Here is a 21,458-nt window from a genome sequence, read left to right as displayed (position 1 = left end):
GTATAAACAGGGAGCAGTCCCTGATAACCAAAAGAGGAAATCCCTACAAGGTGTTTCCATGCTCAGGTTTTCAGACCTTGCCTTTGGTGGTTCTGAGGATAAACACACTGGGACATGCTAGTGGCCTCAAGTCAGTGACCACAATCACAAAGCTTCTAAATGGCCCTCTATTTGGGGGTCAGAGCAATCTGTAGAAATGATAGTTTTTACACATCCCCTGCTGCCTCCACCATCAAACCAAATGACAAAGTGAAATAAGCCAATCAGAAAGACAAATACCACAGGATAAGATAATAATATAATTACTATTATCTTATAAAAGCAAACAATTCTTTAAACTCTTTTAAAAATATAGAGAGTTTCCTAAAGACTTTTTTAACCCTTTGCACTCTCTTGCTTTTTTCTCGATTCCTTTATTCTAATGCTAACTGTGTCGAGTCACACTCGACATCCGAGTGCAAAAGGTTCAAGTCCAGATTCATCAAAGATAAATAAAATAAAAAATCCATTACTTTCCAAAGGCCACTTCCTTACTCTATTCCTGCTTAAATGCAAAAGCTGACAGTTTCTGATTCGTAGAAAGATCTAAAGGTTTTTGCTTTTTAGGCAAATTCAGATTCTCCTTTGCTTTTTCTTCCTGGTGTTCAGTTTCTTCACTTTCGTCGGCCACATGTTTTCGCTTCTTTGCTTCAGCTCCATCACTTGCAGTTCCACCTTTGGCCTTGGTAGTCCATGCCTTTGTAAAAATATGGGAGGAGAAAAGATTTTTACTTAGTAACAAAGAAATAGGAAGAACATACTTTTATTTTTCCCAAGTAACATTCCTGTTTATAAAGTAGTATAACTAGCACCTGAATTGTTAAGCTAATCGTTAAGCATTCTCATTAAGAAATTTCTTATTACTTAATTGCAGAACACATTAAAAAATTTTACATTCTACCTCCATAACGTTTCAATCTAAACTCAGCTTGTATTTAATCATATTAATTGCAAAATACTTTTAAAAATGAAACTTTTCATTTTGAGATTGTAGATCCACATGCTGTTATAGGAAATAATACAGAAAGATCCCATGTACCCTTTTCCCAGTTTCCCCTAACGGTAGAATCTTGAAAAACTATAGTGCTATATCACAACCAGGATATGAACACGGGCAACCCCCTTTTACTTCTACTTGGATGTGTGAATGTGTTCAATTCTATTGTAGGTTCATGTATTTACTACATGAAGGTTCATGTATTCTGTACCACACTCAAGGTACAGAACAGTTCTGTCACCACAAGGATCCATCACGTTGCCCCCACTCCTCACCAAGGCCCCACCTCCTGGCAATCAGTACTCTGTTCTTTATCCCTATGACTCATTTCATCTGTCTCTTAAATCTCTCTTAATTTTTAATAGTTCCTCCTCCTCCTCCTACTTTATATTCTTCCCCTCTTATTTATTGTAGAAAAGGGACCCTTTGAGCTGTAGAATTTCTCACATGAGCAAACTAGATGTATGTAAATGTTTAAGGTTTATCTTAAAAATATTGATTACAATTCTAAGTATTCAAAAACAATTACAACTTTTGCCAAGTTGCTTTCAGAAGCCATTTTACCTAATTCTTTAGAATTTTTATCCTTTTATAAATACCTAAAAAAAATGAGAAACACAAAGTTGCTGACAAGATTTTAAATGAGGCCTGAGTTGGTCAGACCAGTTCCTAGCTTCCTCATTTTGCAATACCTTTATCCATAAAACCAAGTTTATCAAGGCAAGAATCTATGTCCCTAGGTGCCCATGCTGCACACTGCCATCCCTGGGAAAGTGAAGTCCCAGGATTTAATGGATACACCACACACATTCCTTCCCATTGCAACAGAAAGCTGCTCCCAGTCTCCCTTCAGATGCAGAAATTCATGTGAGGAGCAATTAGGTACAAGCAACCTGTTCTAATTTCCATGTGAAAGGCTCAAAAAGAACACCAAAAGCAGTATTCTCACTGTAAGTAAATAACGTTTATAAAAATTCTGCATACAAGACCCTAAAGCAAGCATGTCAAACTCAAGGCCACAGGCCGCATGTGACTCACAACGAATCTTTTTGCGGCCCAGCCAATATAACGGTATGTAAGAAATGTTTTAATAAAACTTTCATAATTTAATTTTTACAATATCCTGTTATACATAATTATTAATAACAAACTACAACATTTGCTAATGACTAATTACTATAATCGTGTTGCATTCATTTTCCTTACACGTCTTACGCGCAGGCGCACCATTTCTCTCCATTAATACCAGCAGTGAATATTTTAGCAGCTGATTGTCACATCATTAGTCTTGGATTGACTTGTTTGGTGTGCGCAACAGAAAATATTTTGCTTTTGGAGAACAAGAAAAATAGGTTTATTTGTGTTACACTTATAAATTTGTGCAGTTATTCAGTTTCTGGTAAGTTAATGTTCAAGAAAAAATATTAATTTTTATTAAAATATTCTATTATTTTATGTTAACAATTACTCATTTATTTCAGCCCTTTGTATTCAGCATGTCTCTATTGAAATGAACCTACATTTCTATGAAAATTGAAGCTTGTTTTTTTGCGGCCCACATAAGCTTAAACCTTGTTTATTTGGCCTTTGTTAGCCTTTGAGTTTGACATGCTTGCCCTAAAGTACTAGTCTAAAAATGTGATTAATTTCATTTTTACTTACTAATTTTATTTGCTTTTAATTTATAACTAATGCACTTTTTCTTGAGATATTCCCCTAACTTATAATATGCAGAAACTTATACAGATGTAAACAATATACCTGCCCCCAAATTAATCATTAGCAGTAAGTAATAACTACTATATATGCAAATGTCAGTTCCATGCTGACATTTTAGTTATTAAATTCCTCTATTCAAAGTTTGTTGAAATATATTCAATTTTCAAAAACAGAAAAAAGTATTTTCTATAAGAATCTTTAAAACTTGTGAATTCACTAAGATCTCAATCTCAGCAAAATATCCTTACCTTCCTTTCTTCAGTTGATAATACTCTAAATCGAAGCATTCCTTCTTTTATTATGTCTGCTTCATCTGAAAAGTCAGGGTTATCAGACAAAATATTACTTCTGTTTTCTTCCAGCCACATCTGGAACCCAGTCTTTGGCCTACAAGATCATAATCATGTAAGAAAATGTTATATTTGAGACACAATTTAAAGTGCTTTATGATTTTTCAGGTTAGTAATCAAACACTACTCTTTACATCACTGTATAAAGTAAGAGAGACACAATTACACTTGTTAATATTCTTAATACATATTACTTAAAACTGCCTGGAGACTGCAGGAATAATGAACTGAAAATTTCTTTGTAAGGTCATTGAAAGTTAATGTACACTTGTAATTGTACTGGTTTCCAAGTGTGAGTAATTCATGCAGCAACCATGAATTCTGCACTTTCAACTCTTTTTTAATGTTGACAGGCTCAAGGTCTCCAATCACACTTAGGTCTCTCTGGCCCAGCAAAATTACTCCATGTAGTCTTGGTAGGTTCTTTCTCCATTTCCCAAACCAGCTATTTGCAATCTTTAAGATTTCCCTCAAGCTCCTTAGCCACCTTCTTATCCTGGCTCTCACGTCTGATCTGGGAGTGTGGGTCCTTTCTTGTATCATCGTGTAAAACATGGACACAGCACACTTGTCAATTTTATTAGATTTCATCCAACACAATTGCCTTTAGTTCACAAGTAAGGGTTTAATGCAAACATTTAACCCTTTGCACTCGCTTGCTTTTTTTTCTCGATTCCTTTATTCTACTTGGGATTTAATTTTTTAAATACCCCAGATTTTACAAAGTGCGGCAGTAGAATAAAAAACTGGTTTCTTTTCATACAAACTTATTTATTTGGATTTTTTTATATTTCAAACTATTGATACATTCAAAGAGTAATTTGCGCTCGACATCCGAGTGCAAAAGGTTAATATTTATTGAGTACTTTTTCTGTATATCCAGTTATTAGTATAAAAAACCTGAATCTTAAAATATTCACTGTTTAATATCTAAACTGAATTCAGAGCAAAATAGGAAAAATAAAAATCATAGCTTCCCCCTCGAATTAAACTGGTTAACATAAGATAGTGATTAAATGGGACACTTACTAGTAAAAATAAAATGATGATTTCTTCATTTTAACCAATGCATCTTAAATAATTCTAGCATAACAGAGATCAAGAAATTTGGTAATGTATTGCAAGGGTGGAGAAACAAGATGTGTACAAACAGGAACTCCCATATTGTTGGTGTGTGTACAATGATAAAACATCAATGCAGAACAATTTGGCAATATCTATGAGAATTACAAGTGCACATTAACTTGAACCATACAGAAATCTGTAGCTATATGTCTATGTGAGAAATGACATTCATATAGTTATTCATTGCAGTACTATTTATACTAGCAAAAGACCTTTTTCTACCAGTAGAGAACTAAGTAAATTATGATATATCCATTCAATTAGTAAAAAAGGTAAAAGAAACATTGTGTAGTAATCTGAAATGACTTGCAAAAGCTGCTAAGTGAAAACCAGTAATGTACAGAAGAATGTGTATGCTACCATTTCTGTAAAATGTAAAAATAAAAATAAAAATAGACCAATATAAGTGTTTGTACATGCATAGATTAATTCTGGAAGGCTATATAATAAAATATAATAAACTTGTTGCAGTGACTATTTGTGGAGAGAGGAAATGGGTAGATAGGAAAAAGATTTATTCTTTGTTACACTTCTTTTAACCATGTTTCTCCATGTAACTATTTATCTATTAAAAAAAGAACTGCCTCAACAGTGTAATTCATTGGCTGAGCGTCAACCCTTTAACTAGGAAGTCAGGGTTCAATTCCCAGTCAGGGCACATGCCAGGGTTGCCAGCTTGATCCCCAGTAGGGGGTGTGCAGGAGGCAGCTGATCAATGATTCTCTCTCATCATTGCAATTTCTATCTCTCCCTCTCCCTCTTCTCTGAAATCAATAAAAATCTTTTTTTTTTTAAAGAACTAATTATAGGCAGCGACCAAGTAGCTCAATGGGTTAGAGCATCATCCTGATATGCCAAGGTTGTAATTTCGATCCCCAGTGAGATAACATACAAGAATCAACCAATGAATGTATAAATAAGTGGAACAACAAATCGATGTGTTTTTTTTCTCCCTTCCTCCCTCTCTCTCTAAAATCAATAAAAAAAACAAAATAAAAATAACTAACTATAGTGTCCTAATAAAATGTTTCTACAATTTAAAACACATCCAACTTATAAAAGCATACTTTAGTAAGCAATGTAAATATACATAAATCAGTATTTGTGACTTTCTTAAAGTTAGTAAGTATTCAGAATGTCCACTACCAGTGTCAATGTGTGATTTATAATACTGAATAACAGCTGTATAATTTTGTATTGCTGCTTCTGTATGTCTTTTATTGGGAGACTTTAACTTGAGAATACTAAATTTCTCTATGTACTAACCTTTGGTTTTCAGTGTTTTGAGGACACATAGCTGGGGTTTCAGATGACGAATTTTTAGGATTTTCTGCTTTCACTTCCTCAGCTTGAGAAGTCTTTTTCTGGAAATAGGATACTGCAGATGCCTGTAAAAATAAACATAATGAGTTCTGCAACAAAACCTAGTGTGGTTTTATATGTTACAAACAAGTTTTGGAAAATGTGGAAAAATATTTATTATAATTATTTAGAATTCTTATACCAACATGTAAAGTCCTGAAGTTCTCAACTGAAAATAAGTATACACACACACACACACACACACACACACATATTTTCAAATTCCATGTTTTCTAAATGAATAAAATTATATGAGATGGAAAAGATACACAAGAGATCTATTTATTGATAACAAATATGGAATGAAATCTGGGAGGTAAAATAAGAATACAGAACAAGGAAGGAGTAGAGCCAGGTATTACACCAGTTGTCATTAAAATGTGGGAAATTAAAAAAAAAGATGGATGCCTGAATCCCCAAGGTCTGGATATATATACTAGAGGCCCAATGCATGAAATTCGTGCAAGAATAGGCTTTCCTTTCCTCTGGCCACCGGCAGGCACCCAGGACCCGGGCTTCCCTCACAGCCCCAGCTTCATCCGAAAGGTTGTCTGGTCTAATTAGCATATTATGCTTTTATTATTATAGATATATATTTTAAAAATGATTCTGAAGCAAAACCAGAATTGAGAACCTCTGCCTTTGCTAGGCAATCAATTTTAAACAGCAAAAATTTCCAGAAAAAGAACTAAATGAAATAGAGGCAAGCAAACTGGAGTTCAAACAAATGGTTATAAGGATGCTTAAGGAACTTAGTGAGAACTTCAACAATATGAAAAAGGACATAGAAACCATAAAAAAACCCCACAGAAATGAAGGACACACTAACTGAAATGAAGAATAATTTATAGGGAATGAACAGTAGAGTAGATGAAGCTGAGAATCAAAGTAGTGAATTGGAATATAAGGAAGCAAAAACCACCCAATCAGAACAGCAAAAAGAAAAAGGAATTAAAAAAGAAAAGAAAACGAAGACAGAGTAAGAAACCTCTGGGACAACTTCAAACATACCAACAATTGTATCATGGAGTTGCTGGAATGAGAAGGCAGCAAGAAACTAAAAACCTATTTGAAAAAATAATGGCAGAAAACTTCCCTAACCTGGTGAAAGAAACAGACATATATAAGTCCAGGAAGTGCAGAGTCCCAAATAAGATGAACCCAAAGAGGCCCATACCAAGAGACATCATAATTACAATGCCAAAGGTTAAAGACAAATAGAGAATCTTAAAAGCAGCAAGAGAGAGTTACCTACAAGGGAGCTCCCATACGCCTGTCAGCTGATTTCTCACCAGAAACTTTATAAGCCAGAAGGAAGTGTCAAGATATATTCACAGTGAAGAAAACCAAGAACCTACAACCAAAATTACTCTACCCAGCAAAGCTATCATTTAGAATTGAAAGTCAGATAAAGAGCTTCCCAGACAAGAAAAAGCTAAAGGAGTTCATCACCACCAAACCAGTATTATATGAAATATTAGAGTCTTCTTTAAGAAAAAAAAAAAAGATAGCCCTACCCAGTTTGGCTCAGTGGATAGAACATCAGCCTGTGGACTGATGAGTTGCGGGTTGGACTTCAATCAAGGGCATGTACCTCTGTTGCAGGCTCAATTCCCCAATCCTGGTAGGGGCTCGTGTGGGAGGCAACCAATCAATATCTCTCTCACATCCATGTTTCTCTCTCTCTGTCTCTCCCCCTCTCTTCCACTCTCTCTAAAAATCAATGGAAAAATGTCCTTGGGTGAGGATTAACAACAACAACAAAAAGAGATAAAAAATACGGACAACAAAATGGCAATAAATACATATCTATCAACAATTGAATAAAAAACAAAATCAACAAGCAACAGAAAAGAAACATACTCTCTGATACAAAGAAAATTTTGGCAGTTGCCAGATGAGAGAAGGATTAGGGGGATGAGTGAAAAGGTGAAGGGATTAAGAAATACAAATTGGTAGTTACAGAATAGTCATGGGGCTGTAAAGTGTAGCATGGGGAATATAGTCAATAATATTCTAATAACTATGTACGGTGTCAGATGGGTGCGAGATTTATCGGGATGCTTACTTAGTAAGTTATATAATGTCTAATCACTGGGGTGTACACTTGAAATTAATAGAATATTGTATGTCAACCATAATTGAAACATAAAAAATGATTAAATGGCAAGAAAAACAGTTATAAACAAGTGGAGCCTCCTGAAACAGTGAACAAACAGACAAAAAGTAAGACAAACAGATGTTGTGCTCTCTGCAGATGTGGGTAGTTGAAACAGTACCTGCTTAGATTTTGGCTTTGGCACGAGAGGCTTTATTACTGGAGACTTTTCATCGTTTGTAGCTCGATTAAGTACAGTAGATTTCTTACATGATTTGTTCATATTATCTAAAATATTAGAACGTCCTGAGTTCACTGAAATGGCTGGCTCTTTGGAACTGGCCGATACCTAAGAGCAAACTTGGATAAGCATTTTATGTTTAAAGAAATAAAAGAATCCCAATAAATTTATTCTTCCTTAAAATTTCAGTTAAGTTTATATTGTAGTTTCATTTTTGGAACTGAGTGCATGTGGTACAACCCAAATTAAGATTGATCCACATATTCCCAAATACCACATCCCCAAGAAAAGCAGGGAGTATCTTTCAAAACAATAGGCACTTAGAAGATATGTAGAAAATATACCTTATAGCCCAAGTGTGAACCTGTACTGCTTTTGTCTTTGTTATCACAAAGATCTGCTGTAGTCTTTAATGCCTCCAATCTGGGGAGGGTCATCAGGTGGTCTGAAATATTTCTCTGTATGGAAATGTATTTAAATAGAAAATATTACTGGAAAGAGTTTACCTTGAAGGGGTTTACTCGTCCTGGGTTACTGGAGGTAACTGCACCTTTCATAAGAAAGAAACCTGTATTTAATAGTGATAAAACACAGAAGACATCTGACTTCTATAATAATAAATGAAATATTTTAATCTGTATTATATAACCTCCTTCCTATTTCCAAGACAAAATAAAAGCTTTTAGATGGGAACTATACCAACCCAATACATGTAGATCTATCCTTTTCTCTTGTTATCATGGAAGAATGGTGTCTTATTTTAACTAAGGTTAGTAATTCTTCTCCTTGTGCTTTCAATCTCATGCCCTCCTGCTTTGTCAAGAAACTCGTCCTATAATGGCTACACCATTTTAGACTTCTTTTCCCCCTTTATTGGATGTTCAAGTTTCCCAACTTAAACAAACAAAATACAAACTCTCTACCCCACATCCCCTCCAGCCACCACTTTGTCTCACCTCCTCACATCAGCTCAATTTCTCAAGAGCTATCTACATGTCTATTCCCATTTCCTCACTGCTCATATGTTCCAACATCCAATATAATATGGCTTCCAGCCCTCCTAACCACCCTACAGAATCTGTTCTTGCTAAGAAATCAATAAAACTCTATGTAGCCAAATCTGGTAGATACTTTTCAACAACAAAAAAACGAACTAACAAAACATTAAAAACGAGGCCCTAAAGGGTAAAGTCTATTTGAGATGTATCACTTTAGTCTACTTACAAAGTTTTTGCGATATTACAAAATTACAAATATTTCCTACCTGACTTAACAGCTGGCACATCAGAGGAATTTGCACTTTTGGAAAACGGGTTCTGCCCTATGGAATAATTAGGTAATACAATATAAATGGGAATATAAAGTCACCCTCTACAATCAACATGATGTCTTGAAAAAGTATGGGTACAGCAGTCTCCCCTTATCCATGAGGGATACATTCCAAGACCCTTAGTAGATGCCTGAAATCAATACTAGCACATACAGGGTGGGCAAAAGTAGGTGTATAGTTGTTTGTATGGAAAATAATATAATTATTAACAAATAATAAAAGAATAAACTCTGTTTTGCATATTCACAACTATAAACCTACTTTTGCCTTATCCTGTATATACCTATGATAAAGTTTAATTTATAAGTTAGGCACAGTAAGAGATTAGCAACAATAATAATAAAATAATTATAACAATATGCTGTAATATGTTATGTGAATGTGGTCACTCTTCTTGGGATCCTTGCTGAAGTCTTCCAGAGACTCAATGCTTTCTAGTACAACATGCTGCCATTAGCCAGAACATTTTCTGTTCACGTCTTCCACTACATCTTAACTAAGCACGTACCACACACCATGGTCATAACTTTTGCACTTTTGAGGTGTGACAGCAAAACTAGCACAAATTTCTTTTTCTTTCTTACCAGAGATCTTACCAAGCTCAGCATCATACAATTTTTTCTTTCCTTATGAAGTTGAGAACTTTTATCTTTTCACTTAAAGGAAGAACTTTATAGCTTCTCTTTAACATATCTTTTTTTTTTCTAATATATTTATTGATTTTTTTTATAGAGAGGAAGAGAGGGATAGAGAGTTAGAAACATTGATGAGAGAGAAACATCGATCAGCTGCCTCATGCACACCCCCTACTGGGGATGTGCCCGCAACCAAGGTACATGCCCTTGACCGGAATCGAACCTGGGACCCTTGAGTCCGCAGGCCGACGCTCTATCCACTGAGCCAAACCGGTTTCGGCTCTTTAACATATCTTAATTGCCAGCATCACTCATGTGCTTTGGGGCCATTATTAAGTCAAACGAGGGTTACATGAACACAAGCACTTCAATACCACAGTTGATTTAATAAATGAGTGACTGAGTAAGGGGTGGGTAGTATATACAATGTAAATACAATGGACAAAGGGGTAATTCACATCCCAGGTGGGATAGATCACACAGTGCAAGATTTCATGATGCTACTCAGAATGACACAATTTAAAGCGTATGAACTGTATATTTCTGGAATATTCCATTTAATATTTGAGACCGCAGCTGACTGTGGGTAACTGAAACCACAAAAAGCAAAACCATGGATAAGGGGGATCTACTGTATTCAATTTTCCTAGCTAAGTAAAGTAGGGAAAACCCCACACATATTTCTCATCTTTAAATTGCTTTGAAAATCTTACCATGCTTAGGTTCTTCTGATGTTTCTTCTGTATCATCAGCTTCCCCAGTGTCTTCTGCTTCTTCTTCAACTTGATTTCTGAACCTTGGCTGGCTCCACTCTGTAGGAGTATTACTGTAACTAAAAGACAATATTATTCAATAAAGAGCTATATGCAAAGACCAAGTTAATATTCAGATTGGTTAAAAAAAAAAAAATTCAAACAAACTGAATATTTCTTACCCAGCACTCAGCTTTTTTCTGAAATCCCCTTCCTCTTCCTCCTCTTCCACCTGGGTTGCTGCCAATTCTGCTGCCTTCTCTACAGCTAATTCACTAAGTTTTTGGGCCAATATTAATCTCCGAGAACGAGAAGCATATTTAATGGCTAAATTCACAGCATTTTGAGTCATCAGTTCAGCAAGTTCCACACAACGAAATTCTCGCTCCAGTTTACAGGAAAGCTAGCCCCAAAAGAAAAAAACAACAACAAAATAATCAAATCATGTTGTTAAACTTTTTACTAGTAAAAATAAAGGAATGAAACTACTAGTAAAACTGAGAAAAGAGCTTTCTAGATACCGTATCTCATTGATTCTAAAATGCACATTTTTACACATTTTAACATCTCTGAAATTGGGAAATGTGTTACAATTCATGGTAGGTCAGAGTTTAATTGGCAGCCATTTTTTTCTGTCTCAGTGGTTTAAATGAATAAAACAATAGTGCATTTTATAATCAATAGTAGCTTAGATTGGCATATCATTTTAAGCTATTCATTGCAAGGAAAGTAAGAGATTCATTTAAAATTCAAGTGTGGTTCTCCTAAATTTGTTTTCCCACCCTTGCCAAATAGGGTAGCAAATTCAAAGAAGGAATAAATTGTAAATGATTTATTTGTTACTATTTTGCCTAGAATTGGCACACAAAAACTACTAAATGAATTTGGTGGGGGCAAGCAGATTTACCCAATAGTTTTAAAGTGTGATTGTCTATGATCTCAAACTACCAGAAACAATTATACAACCTCCAAATTAGCAAACAACTTCCTTTACACCTTGCTCTATTTTTTATATCCTATCTAATAAAGAGGAATATGCTAATTGACTGTCAAGCCCTCACAAAGATGGTGGCGCCCACAGCCAATAAGGATGGAATATGCTAATTGACTGCCACACCCTCAAAGATTGTGGCACCCACAGCCACAAGATGGAGGCGCCCAGTCCCCTCAGCCCCGTTGGGCAGCAGGCGTGCGGCACGGCTGGGCCCGTCCCCAGGCAGGTCTGGCCGCTCCACGTGCCTGCCTCCAGAGTCCGCCAGTCCCCGCAGCCCCCCAGCTGCCCAGGGCCAGCCCGAGGTGCAGACAGGCCTCGGATGTCGGCTGCCCAGCCGACGCCCGAAGCACAGGCAAGCCATGGATGTCAGCTGCCCAGCCACCCAGGGCCGCCCGAGGCTCAGGTAACCTGGGCCAGCCGAGGCTTGCGCTTCCAGCAGTGGCAGCAGCAGAGGTGTGATGGGGGCGTCACCTTCCCCTGATCACCAGGTCGCCTCCCGCCCCTGAGGGCTCCTGGTCTGTGAGAGGGGGCAGGTCGGGCTGAGGGACCCCCCTCTCCAGTGCATGAATTTTCATGCACCAGGCCTCTAGTTTAACAATATAAAACAAAGGGCATTCATTTAACATCTCTTAAAAAACACTGACTAGTTTTCTTTTGGCATTAATTTTGACAACTCAAAGTAAGGCAACTCAAGTACAATGTGAGAAAAATTAATATTTCGAAGACTACTAAGGGTCTCATAATTCATAAGGAAGAAGGACTATTTTGTTACTTAGACGTCACATGTCTGACTCATTAAACAGAAAATTTAGATATTCACCTGCAAGTCCTTCTCAAGTTTTCTAGTATCACTTCTCTATAAGCAGTACTTCTCAGGGTGGTACACTGTCTCAGGGGGGCATTTAGAAATAAAAGGGAGTACAGCTTAGACCTCATTTAACATGGCTGATAGGTTCCTAGAAACTGCAACTTTAAATAATTATAACAATGTGGTTCAGTGGTTGAGCATCAACCTATGAACCAGGAGGTCACAGTTTGATTTGAGGTCAGGGCACATGCCCAGGTTTAAGGCTCAATCCCCAGTAGGGGGCATGCAGGAGGCAGCCTATCAATGATTCTAATCATTGATGTTTCTCTCTCTCCCTCTTCTTCTCTCTCTGAAATCAATTAAAATATATTTATTTTAAAAAGAACGTATAACAACCCAATTTTACTATAGGCTAATTGATATAAACAGGAGTTGAGTTCTTACTGCATATTTCTGGTCACAAACGTTTTACCAAACTTCCCAAAACAGTTCTAATATTAAACATTGAAATAAATGTGTGTTATATATATATTTAAGAAAGATGAATAAAAATGAGTAAGATAATTATTTGCCAATCCACCATTCCATTTCAGGGTCACAGGTGGCCAGAGCCTATCCCAGTAGCTCAGGGCACAAGGAGGGAATCCACTCTTGAAAAATGCCCTTCCATCACAGGATGCACTCACCCACACGACCATACTCACTATGGGACAATGTGGACATGTTATTCACCTCACGTGCACATCTTTGGGATGTGGGAGGAAACTGGAGTACCTGGAGAATACCTCCCACAGACATGAGGAAAACATGCAAACTCCACATAGTTAGCGGCCCCTGCCAGGAGTTGATATTTTTTTTCTCATCAGTTATAACTTATTGACATTGAATGAAATGATGTTATTTAAGGACCTGTTGTAGTAAGATTCTCACAGTAACTAGGTTGAAGAGGTATTTGCCAGGGACCAGAATGTTAAAGACCAGCCCCCAAAGCTACTAGTAGCCTCCTGAGAAACACTGTTCCAGAGGAAACAAAACTAATTGGTAATCAAATCAAACGTTTCCTTAAAAGTGTTAGAGACAGTGAAAAGGTTACTAGTGCCTAAATCACAAATGACACTTTTGTTCTTTCACAAAAGGAACAAAACTTACTCTACAATAAACGAATTAAATTTCTTTAGTACTAAATTCAAGGCTGTGTTGCATAGCGGTGACAGTAGTGAATACCATGTTTTGGAGACTGTAGTTACAATTAGCTCTGAAGTCTTAGATATCACTTTTCCCTCATAACTCTTTTCCCTCAACTTTAAAATGAAAAGTCTGGGCCATTTACTCTCTCAAGAAATACTGAAGTCTACTGTGTATTAGATTCCATTGAGTACCTGGCATGGCCCCTGCCCTCAAGGGGCTTATAGCCTAGTACAAGTTGAGCAGAGAAGAAATTATATTATACTCCTCTCCATAAACCAAATTTATCTCCAAAAGTAAAAGTACTTAAATATCCCAGGCACCAAATATGGTCACTGGCTATAGATATACACAGTAAGAGGATGACAAAAAATAGATATATCTAAAAGCCTTATGAAAGTTCTGAAGACTGCCCACCCTTGGAGGTTTAAAAGTCTAGAAACATTGTTGCACAGGATAAGAGCAAGAGCTAGAGGTCCTGATTCTCAAATATTATTAAGCATCAAAATCACTGCAGAATCCATTAAAACAGAGTGTGGTTGGTAAAAGCAAAAAGGGAGGTTGCACCAGAACAGTTTATTACTGCCTATAACCTCAGATACAGGGTAATGTTTTAAATATTTTAAATGCAATGTCAACTGGAAAACTGAACTTTTTTAAGGGAGAAAAACACCACCGGATACAACTTAAAAATTCTAGGCTGTGGAACTCAGTGCTAATTCACATACCTTTAAGAGATTCAAACTTAGAAAAATATTTAACTTCCATTTTATCAGTATATTTATTTGACTTACTGCAAGCATTTTCAGTAAAAGTTCCTGTTGTTCTTTTATTGCTTGATTTTTAGTGTTCTCTTCATATTCATAACCATTTTTAGCTAAATAATCAAGGTGGTTGTGAAACATAACCGAACGCCAAAACTGTTCCTATAAAAGTGAAAAAAAACTGCTTAGAGTCAACTACCACTTAATACCAGATAAGTTTAAATATTTATCTTAACATCAGCTTCTGAATAAATTATTTTCTGAAAGACTCATCTCTATAGCATCCAATTCTAATTAATGTAATATTATGGCTTGACTTTATATCCTATCCTTAAAAGGGGGGCAGAGAAAACAGAATGTTTTAAACCGTTTCCTAGCTACTACAGTTAATGCTCAGAGACTTGGTAAACTAGTTTTTTAGAAGCCAATTTGCTTCTTGTTTAGAATAACTAATTGCAAGATTTCTAACGACTTTTGACGATGCAGGGCTAGGACTAGGGTGAATCAAGCCAGGTGCCTATGGCACAAAAATGTATGGAGGCACACCCCCTCGGGACTTGCCCGACCCTGACAGTGAGTGCCTTACACAAGGAGGCACTGAGGATACCACCCACTTACCTCACAAAGTCCTTGGCAGCAGTGATGGCAATCAGGTGCCCTGGTGATCATAAGCAGTCCCCTCCCTCTCTGCTACCTCTATCTATTTATTTATAAAGTAATGAATACTCAACACTGGTCATCAAGATCATTTTTAAATGGCTGTGTCATAGGCAGTGCAATATCCAATGTAGAGTGTCAAGGCAAGATTTCCACATACCTCCATCTGTCCCTTCTCTGTTGCAACCTGACAGTAAGGAAGCTGAAAGGATAATACGGCTACAGCAGGGCGTGGAAGGGTGGGAGGAAACCGAGAGCCTTTACAAGGAATGCACCTGTCAGTAAAGAAAAGGTCTCACCATAAAAACTTGTAATATTAAATTAAATATACCTCTTTAAGATAATGGCATTCATTAACAAAATGAACCCTCTTGCTTGAATAAACATTAGATGGAACAGTAAAAATCCTTATAGGTTCGAAACTTAACATCTTAAGATAAAAATGTGAATTCTTTCATCCAAATTACTAAATAACTGGGAATAACATGCAAAAAATAACAAACACACTCCATCTGGTAATAAAAATATCCATAATGGAATATTTGGAGATTCTGAAAAGGTAAGACAGAAATATTAGTCAACAATTCCTCTGTGGCTCTCTACTAGGTTTGATTTGCATTTCCTAAGACCATGTTCTCTCAAACTTCCCACACTGCTAATCACCGCCTTAAAAAATACCCTGGACATTGCTTTATAATCTGCCAACACAACAGAAGCCATCAGATAGGAATTCCTGTCACCCTTCAACTGCCAAATGTATCTGCAATTGTCTATCTTCTTCCCTCTCATACCTTAAAATGTCTTATTTTCCTATTTTCAACAGGTCACTTATTTTTTTAAGGGTTGCATTTCTTCATTCATCTACCTTTCTTACATTGTCGACCTCACCCTCTTTACTGAATTTATTGCCACAAGATTACAAAAGTGATCTAGAATCGCCCCAATTAAATAATCCCTTCCCTGACTTAACTCCTTTTCCTTCCTTTCTTCCTCCTTTTTTCTTTATTAAAATCCTTACCAAAAGGACATGTTTTTCATGGATTTCAGAGAGAGGAGAATGGGGAGAGAGAGAGGGAGAGAAGTGGAGAAAGGGAGAGAGATAGGAACATCGACTGGTTGCCATTTGTATGCACCTGGATGGGGGATCGAACCCGCAACCCAACCCAACCCAACTGGGAAGCAAATCCGCCACCTTCTGGTGTATGGGACAACACTAACCAACGGAGCCCAATAATATTCCACTGTCTGGATATACCACATTCAACTTTTACATTCCTCAGTTGATGGACATTTGCATTGTTTCCCCCTTTTTAGCTATTATGAATGAATCTATGATGAACATTCAATTACAAATTTTTGTATGGATGTGTTTTCAATTCTCTTGGGTATATACCTAGGAGAGAAACAACTGGGTCATATGGTAACTCTACATTTAACCTTTTGTGGAACTGCCCAAATCTACCATCTTACATCCCCACCCAGTGATGGTTGAGGATTCCAATTTCTCTGCATCCTTACCAACACTTGTTATTCTGTTTTTTTGGATGATGGCATCCTAGTGTATGTCAGGTGGTATCTCTTTGATGTCGATTTGCATTTCCCTAATGACTAATGATGCTAAATATCTTTTCATATGCTTTTTATATATATACTAGAGGCCCGGTGCATGAAATTTGTGCACAGCCTGCACCCTCTCCAATCTGGGACCCCTCGGACAACCCTCTCACAATCTGGGACCACTGGCTCCTAACTGCTCACCTGCCTGCCTGCCTGACCGCCCGCTTCTAACTGCCCCCCCTGCTGGCCTGGTCGCCCCTATCTGTCCCCCCCTGCTGGCCTGGTTGCCCTTAACTGCACCCCCCGCCGGCCTGGTTGTCCCCAACTGCCCCCCCACCAGCCTGGTCGCCCCCAACTGTCCCCCCCGCCAGCCTGGCCACCCCTTACTGCCCCCCCTTGCTGGCCTGGTCACCCCCAACTGTCCCCCTCTGACAGCCTGGTTGCCCCCATGCCCCCCTGCTGGCCTGGTCACCCCAAACTGCCCCACCCCACCGGCCTGGTTGCCCCACGCAGCCTGCTGTTCAGTCGTTTGGTCGTCCCTCACTAATACCCCTGCCGGCCTTGTCGCCCCACACAGCCTGCTGTTCGGTCGTCCTTCCAGTCATTTCTGTAGTGACGGCCCCTGGCTCTTTATATATTAGGATATTTTTTGAGAAACATCTATTCAAAATCCTTTGCATATTTTTTAACTGAATCTTTTTTTGAGCTGTAAGAGTTCTTTATATATTCTGGATACATGTCACTATCACAATATAATTTGCTTCACCCTTTTAAAAAAGTTACATAGTACTCTAGTATATAAATGTACAGAATTTATTTCTCTATTCTAAAGGAAATTTAGGTTTCCAATCTTTTGCTAATAGTAAGTATCCTTCCCTGTAGGATATCTTCTACATGTTTCATTTCCCACATTTGCTTGAAACAGTATTTCTTAAACTTTAATGTGCACACAAATCACCTAAAGATCTTGTTAAAATGCAGGTTCTCATTCAGTAGGTCTGATGGGAGATTCAGCAATTCTAACAATGCTGATGCTGTCCATGGATCATACGTTAAATATCAAGCACTAGCATATCTATAGGACAAATCCTATAAGCAGAATTATTGGGTCAAAGGGCATATGCATTTCTAATTCTGGTAGTTCTTAACAATTTGCCTTCCATGGGGATTTTAACCAATGTGTACTCAGTCACCAACATATAAATGTGATTATTTCACCATAGCCTCACCAACACTAAAAGTGTTATCCAATTTGGTAAGTAAAAAGAGAATTCTCTTTTTGGTTTTGATTGGTATTTATCTTTTTATATATATTTGAGAGCCATTTTTATTTCCCATTCTCACTACTGACTTTTTTTTCCCCCAAAGAGTTTATTTGGGCAGACCAAGGGACAGAGAGACCCTGCATCTAAAAGAAAGTGTTGGACCTCTTGGTGGTGAGGTGTGGCTTGTGCTGGCGACGAAGGACCTGGTGCGTCAACGGGAACTTGATCTTGGAATCGTGGAACTACTTGACTGCTGGATGGCGGCACTTGCTGGCTGCAATCTCCTCCACCTTCATGATCTGGATTAAGTGGGCATGGGCACGGTGCCGGTCCCCCATACCTTGGTAGCACTGGGTGACGGTGCCTGTGGTGGTCAGGTCCAGGTACTCTCGGTACATGTTGTGGGTGCCACTGTGGGAGTTGTAGCGCAGCCAGATGCCAAAGTTCCTCACCCGAAGGGGGGATTTTTTGAACACCTGCCCACAGTAAACGATTTCCCCTGGAGACTTCTTCATCTTCTTCAGTTGAAACACAAAGTACCAGAAGCGGGACTTGGCAACAACGTGGCTAGGTGCAAAGATGCTCATGCAGTAGAGGGGTGGTGTGTGGCACTTGGGGGTGGGCAGGCAGCACCCCACCACCTTGTAATATCGAAGCGTGCTAGAGGCCTTCATGGGGTTCACTCTGCTTCGCCACCACCCACAAAAGGAAGTGTCTCCACACTATTGCCTTTTTCTTCAAATAGTCTCCACTTAAGAGTGTCTATTACATGACCCTCTTCAGATGATTTTTCTCTTACTTGCTTAGCTAATCCTTTTTTTTCCCCCATGCAAAAGTGCCTACTCTAATACTAACCTCTAAATGTTGGAATTTCTTAGGGTTGGGTTCTGAGACTCCCCCCGCCCCCCCACCCCCCGCCTTTCTTTAAATCATCTAATTTATTACTATGACTTTAAATACCTTCTATATTCTGATGACTCCCAAATTTATATCTCCAGCCAAAATTTCTCCTCTGAATTTGAATTATATATCCAACACCTTTTTGATAGCACCTTTAGATACTTTGCATTTCAAATTTAACACACCCAAGAGAGAATTCACTTTCATATCCCTTATCCATCTAGTTGCTTTTAACTAGAAATATAGATGTCATTGATTCTTCTCTCTCACTTCCAATCCCCAATCTAATAGCAAATTCTACTGTTTCTTTCTTGCATCTGTTTCTCATCATTTCCACTATCCCCACACTAGTTCCAGCCATTGTTTCAGATCAGCTAGATGATGACAACACCTTCCTCAGTGTTTCTCAAAGAAGGCACTGAAAGCATTTGGGATAATTTGTAGTTGAGAAGGACCATCCTACACACTAGGAGATGTTTAACAACCCTGGCCCCAGCTCTCTAAATGCCAGAGTAACCCCTATCATTTTAACAGCTAAAAACAATACTCCACATTTCCAAACATCCCCAGAAGGGGTAAGTCCCCTTATTGAAAACTGGTCTTCCTATTTCTAGTCTCACTCCTGCCAATACATTTACCATCATATATTCCTTTTTATAGCATAAATCAGATTACACCATTCCCTGGGATAAAATCCTTGAATAGCTTCCTGATATACTTCAAATAAAATCCAAACTTCTCTATCATGGACTATAATGCAACATGTGTCTAACTTTCTGATATCATCTTGGACTTATGCCCCCACTACCCCTTGATTCTTTTTTTTTTTTTTTTTTAATATATTTTATTGATTTTTTACAGAGAGGAAGAGAGAGGGATAGAGAGCTAGAAACATCGATGAGAAACATCGATCAGCTGCCTCCTGCACACCCCCCACTGGGGATGTGCCCGCAACCAAGGTACATGCCCTTGACCGGAATCGAACCCGGGACCTTTGAGTCCGCAGGCCGACGCTCTATCCACTGAGCCAAACCGGTTTCGGCTACCCCTTGATTCTTATATGCTAGCCACTTTAGATCCTTTCAATTCCTCAAATACATAAAGTTCTTTCTGACCTCAGTGCTTCTGCATATGCTGTTTGCTCTAAATGAATTGCTTTTCACCCCGTTCTTCCATAACAGACTCCTTTGCCTCCAGGTTTCATATTAAATACTACCTCCACTGGGGGGGATGGGGAGGGTGAGTGGTCGGGGAGAGGTCAATGGGGGAAAAAGGAGACATATGTAATACTTAAATCAATAAAGAATAAAATAAAAATAAAAATAAATAAAACCTAAAAAAAAAAAAAATCTTTTGTGATCACTCCACTTAAAACATGCCCTTCTATTATTCTCTATCATGGGTCAGGCTCAGATTAATTAATGTCATTTATCCCAAGTAGTAATTAATATTTAGTTGTTTCTGTTATCTGTCTCCCCAAACTATAAGCTCTATGAAAGCAGAAACCTCTTTGTTCACCAAGTACTTACATATCATTGACAATCTTACACCAAGAAGATATCAGGTGTCAAAAAAGAGGAAATCTTCAACACAATATTGAATGGGAACTGTATGGACTGAAAATTTTACACCTGCAGTAAACTATTAAATCTCTCATCAATTGCAATAATTAAGCTAAAAAATCTCAAAAAGCAGCTACATTATATGCATCCAATTCTAAATCATATTTAAAAATTAGAGGCAGTAGCAGATAAAGTGAGATGTCTAACCAGAACTCACCTCTCTATGTTATAGCCACACTAATAAACTTAATTTCTATTTTTTTTTCCAATAAGTTCCAAGTCAAGCAAATATTTGAAAACTTCACAGGGAATATAAGCAAATCCATAATTTAGTGAATATAGAAAGCAAATAAATGAACGAAGGGGAAAGACAAATAAAAATACACTTTAAAAAGCATTTTCTAATAGCCCACCTCAGTTGCTGGGGATTTTCATGGATACCAACCACCCAGTAGTGATCAGATTTTCCTTTACAGTGTTCTCTTGTATTACATACAGGAGTCCACGTATTCCCAAGCCCTCTGTTAAGCATTCGAACAATGCCTTCTGAATCCACAAAACAGGGGGTACCTATACATCAATAGAAAAACAAATCATTGCTACATATTTCTTAAGTAAATGCTATTTTAAATACACATACCAATGATTCAACTTGTAATTCAAAAGTAAAGAGAAAAAAAGGTAAAAAATCCAAGTTTATTTTCTCACAAAATTTCATTAACCACATAGAGGGAAACCTAATAGAAGAAAGGGGGGGGGGGGGGGAAGCCTAAGATATGACTGAAATTTACCCAGATAAAGAGAAAAAACTAACAGTTTCAGTGAAAACTATGCCATCTGCTGGAACATAGCAATATTTTCAAAAGCCAATTTCAGTAAAAAAAAAAATTAAACTTATATCTGAAGCTTCCCTGGTTAAGAGCGACTTGGAAAAATACCAAAACTTGAGACAAGGTAAGGATACAGAGAATCTGTTTTTAGTACTCTTCTTTATTTTTTCTTTCTTGGGCTTATTACCGTTCTGTCCCTCATCTCCAAGGTAAGTATCCTTGTTTCTCACCTAGTCTGCTCCCATCTCAGGAAGTACACAGCAAGTTCCCTAATTACCCCTTTTCTTT

General features: G+C 37.7%; 2 protein-coding genes across 2 annotated transcripts in view; both read right to left on the bottom strand.

Moving 5' to 3' along the window:
• Positions 1 to 286: 286 nt before the first annotated feature.
• Positions 287 to 21,458, bottom strand: part of WDHD1 (WD repeat and HMG-box DNA binding protein 1) — a 55,037-nt gene continuing 33,865 nt past the window's right edge. The window contains exons 16-26 of the mRNA XM_054716051.1: positions 20,754 to 20,910; positions 15,217 to 15,331; positions 14,430 to 14,561; positions 10,831 to 11,051; positions 10,610 to 10,728; positions 9,196 to 9,252; positions 8,438 to 8,481; positions 7,872 to 8,039; positions 5,497 to 5,618; positions 3,004 to 3,142; positions 287 to 736 (exon numbers count right to left, since the gene is read on the bottom strand). Of these exons, the coding sequence (XP_054572026.1) occupies positions 536 to 736; positions 3,004 to 3,142; positions 5,497 to 5,618; positions 7,872 to 8,039; positions 8,438 to 8,481; positions 9,196 to 9,252; positions 10,610 to 10,728; positions 10,831 to 11,051; positions 14,430 to 14,561; positions 15,217 to 15,331; positions 20,754 to 20,910 (1,475 nt within the window). The 3' untranslated portion in view covers positions 287 to 535. The remainder of the gene's footprint in view (positions 737 to 3,003; positions 3,143 to 5,496; positions 5,619 to 7,871; positions 8,040 to 8,437; positions 8,482 to 9,195; positions 9,253 to 10,609; positions 10,729 to 10,830; positions 11,052 to 14,429; positions 14,562 to 15,216; positions 15,332 to 20,753; positions 20,911 to 21,458) is intronic.
• Positions 18,056 to 18,552, bottom strand: LOC103283719 (60S ribosomal protein L18a-like). Its single transcript, XM_054716052.1, has one exon. The coding sequence runs from the start codon at positions 18,550 to 18,552 to the stop codon at positions 18,121 to 18,123; it is 432 nt and encodes a 143-aa protein (XP_054572027.1). The 3' UTR covers positions 18,056 to 18,120.

The sequence above is a fragment of the Eptesicus fuscus genome, chromosome 5 (genome assembly GCF_027574615.1).
Source record: "Eptesicus fuscus isolate TK198812 chromosome 5, DD_ASM_mEF_20220401, whole genome shotgun sequence".
Classification (NCBI taxonomy): domain Eukaryota; kingdom Metazoa; phylum Chordata; class Mammalia; order Chiroptera; family Vespertilionidae; genus Eptesicus; species Eptesicus fuscus.
This window is presented reverse-complemented; position numbering and strand designations above follow the sequence as displayed.

Bases quoted from the DNA above. Each gene is read 5' to 3' on its own strand.
- LOC103283719 (XM_054716052.1), bottom strand. From the start codon at position 18,552: ATGAAGGCCTCTAGCACGCTTCGATATTACAAGGTGGTGGGGTGCTGC.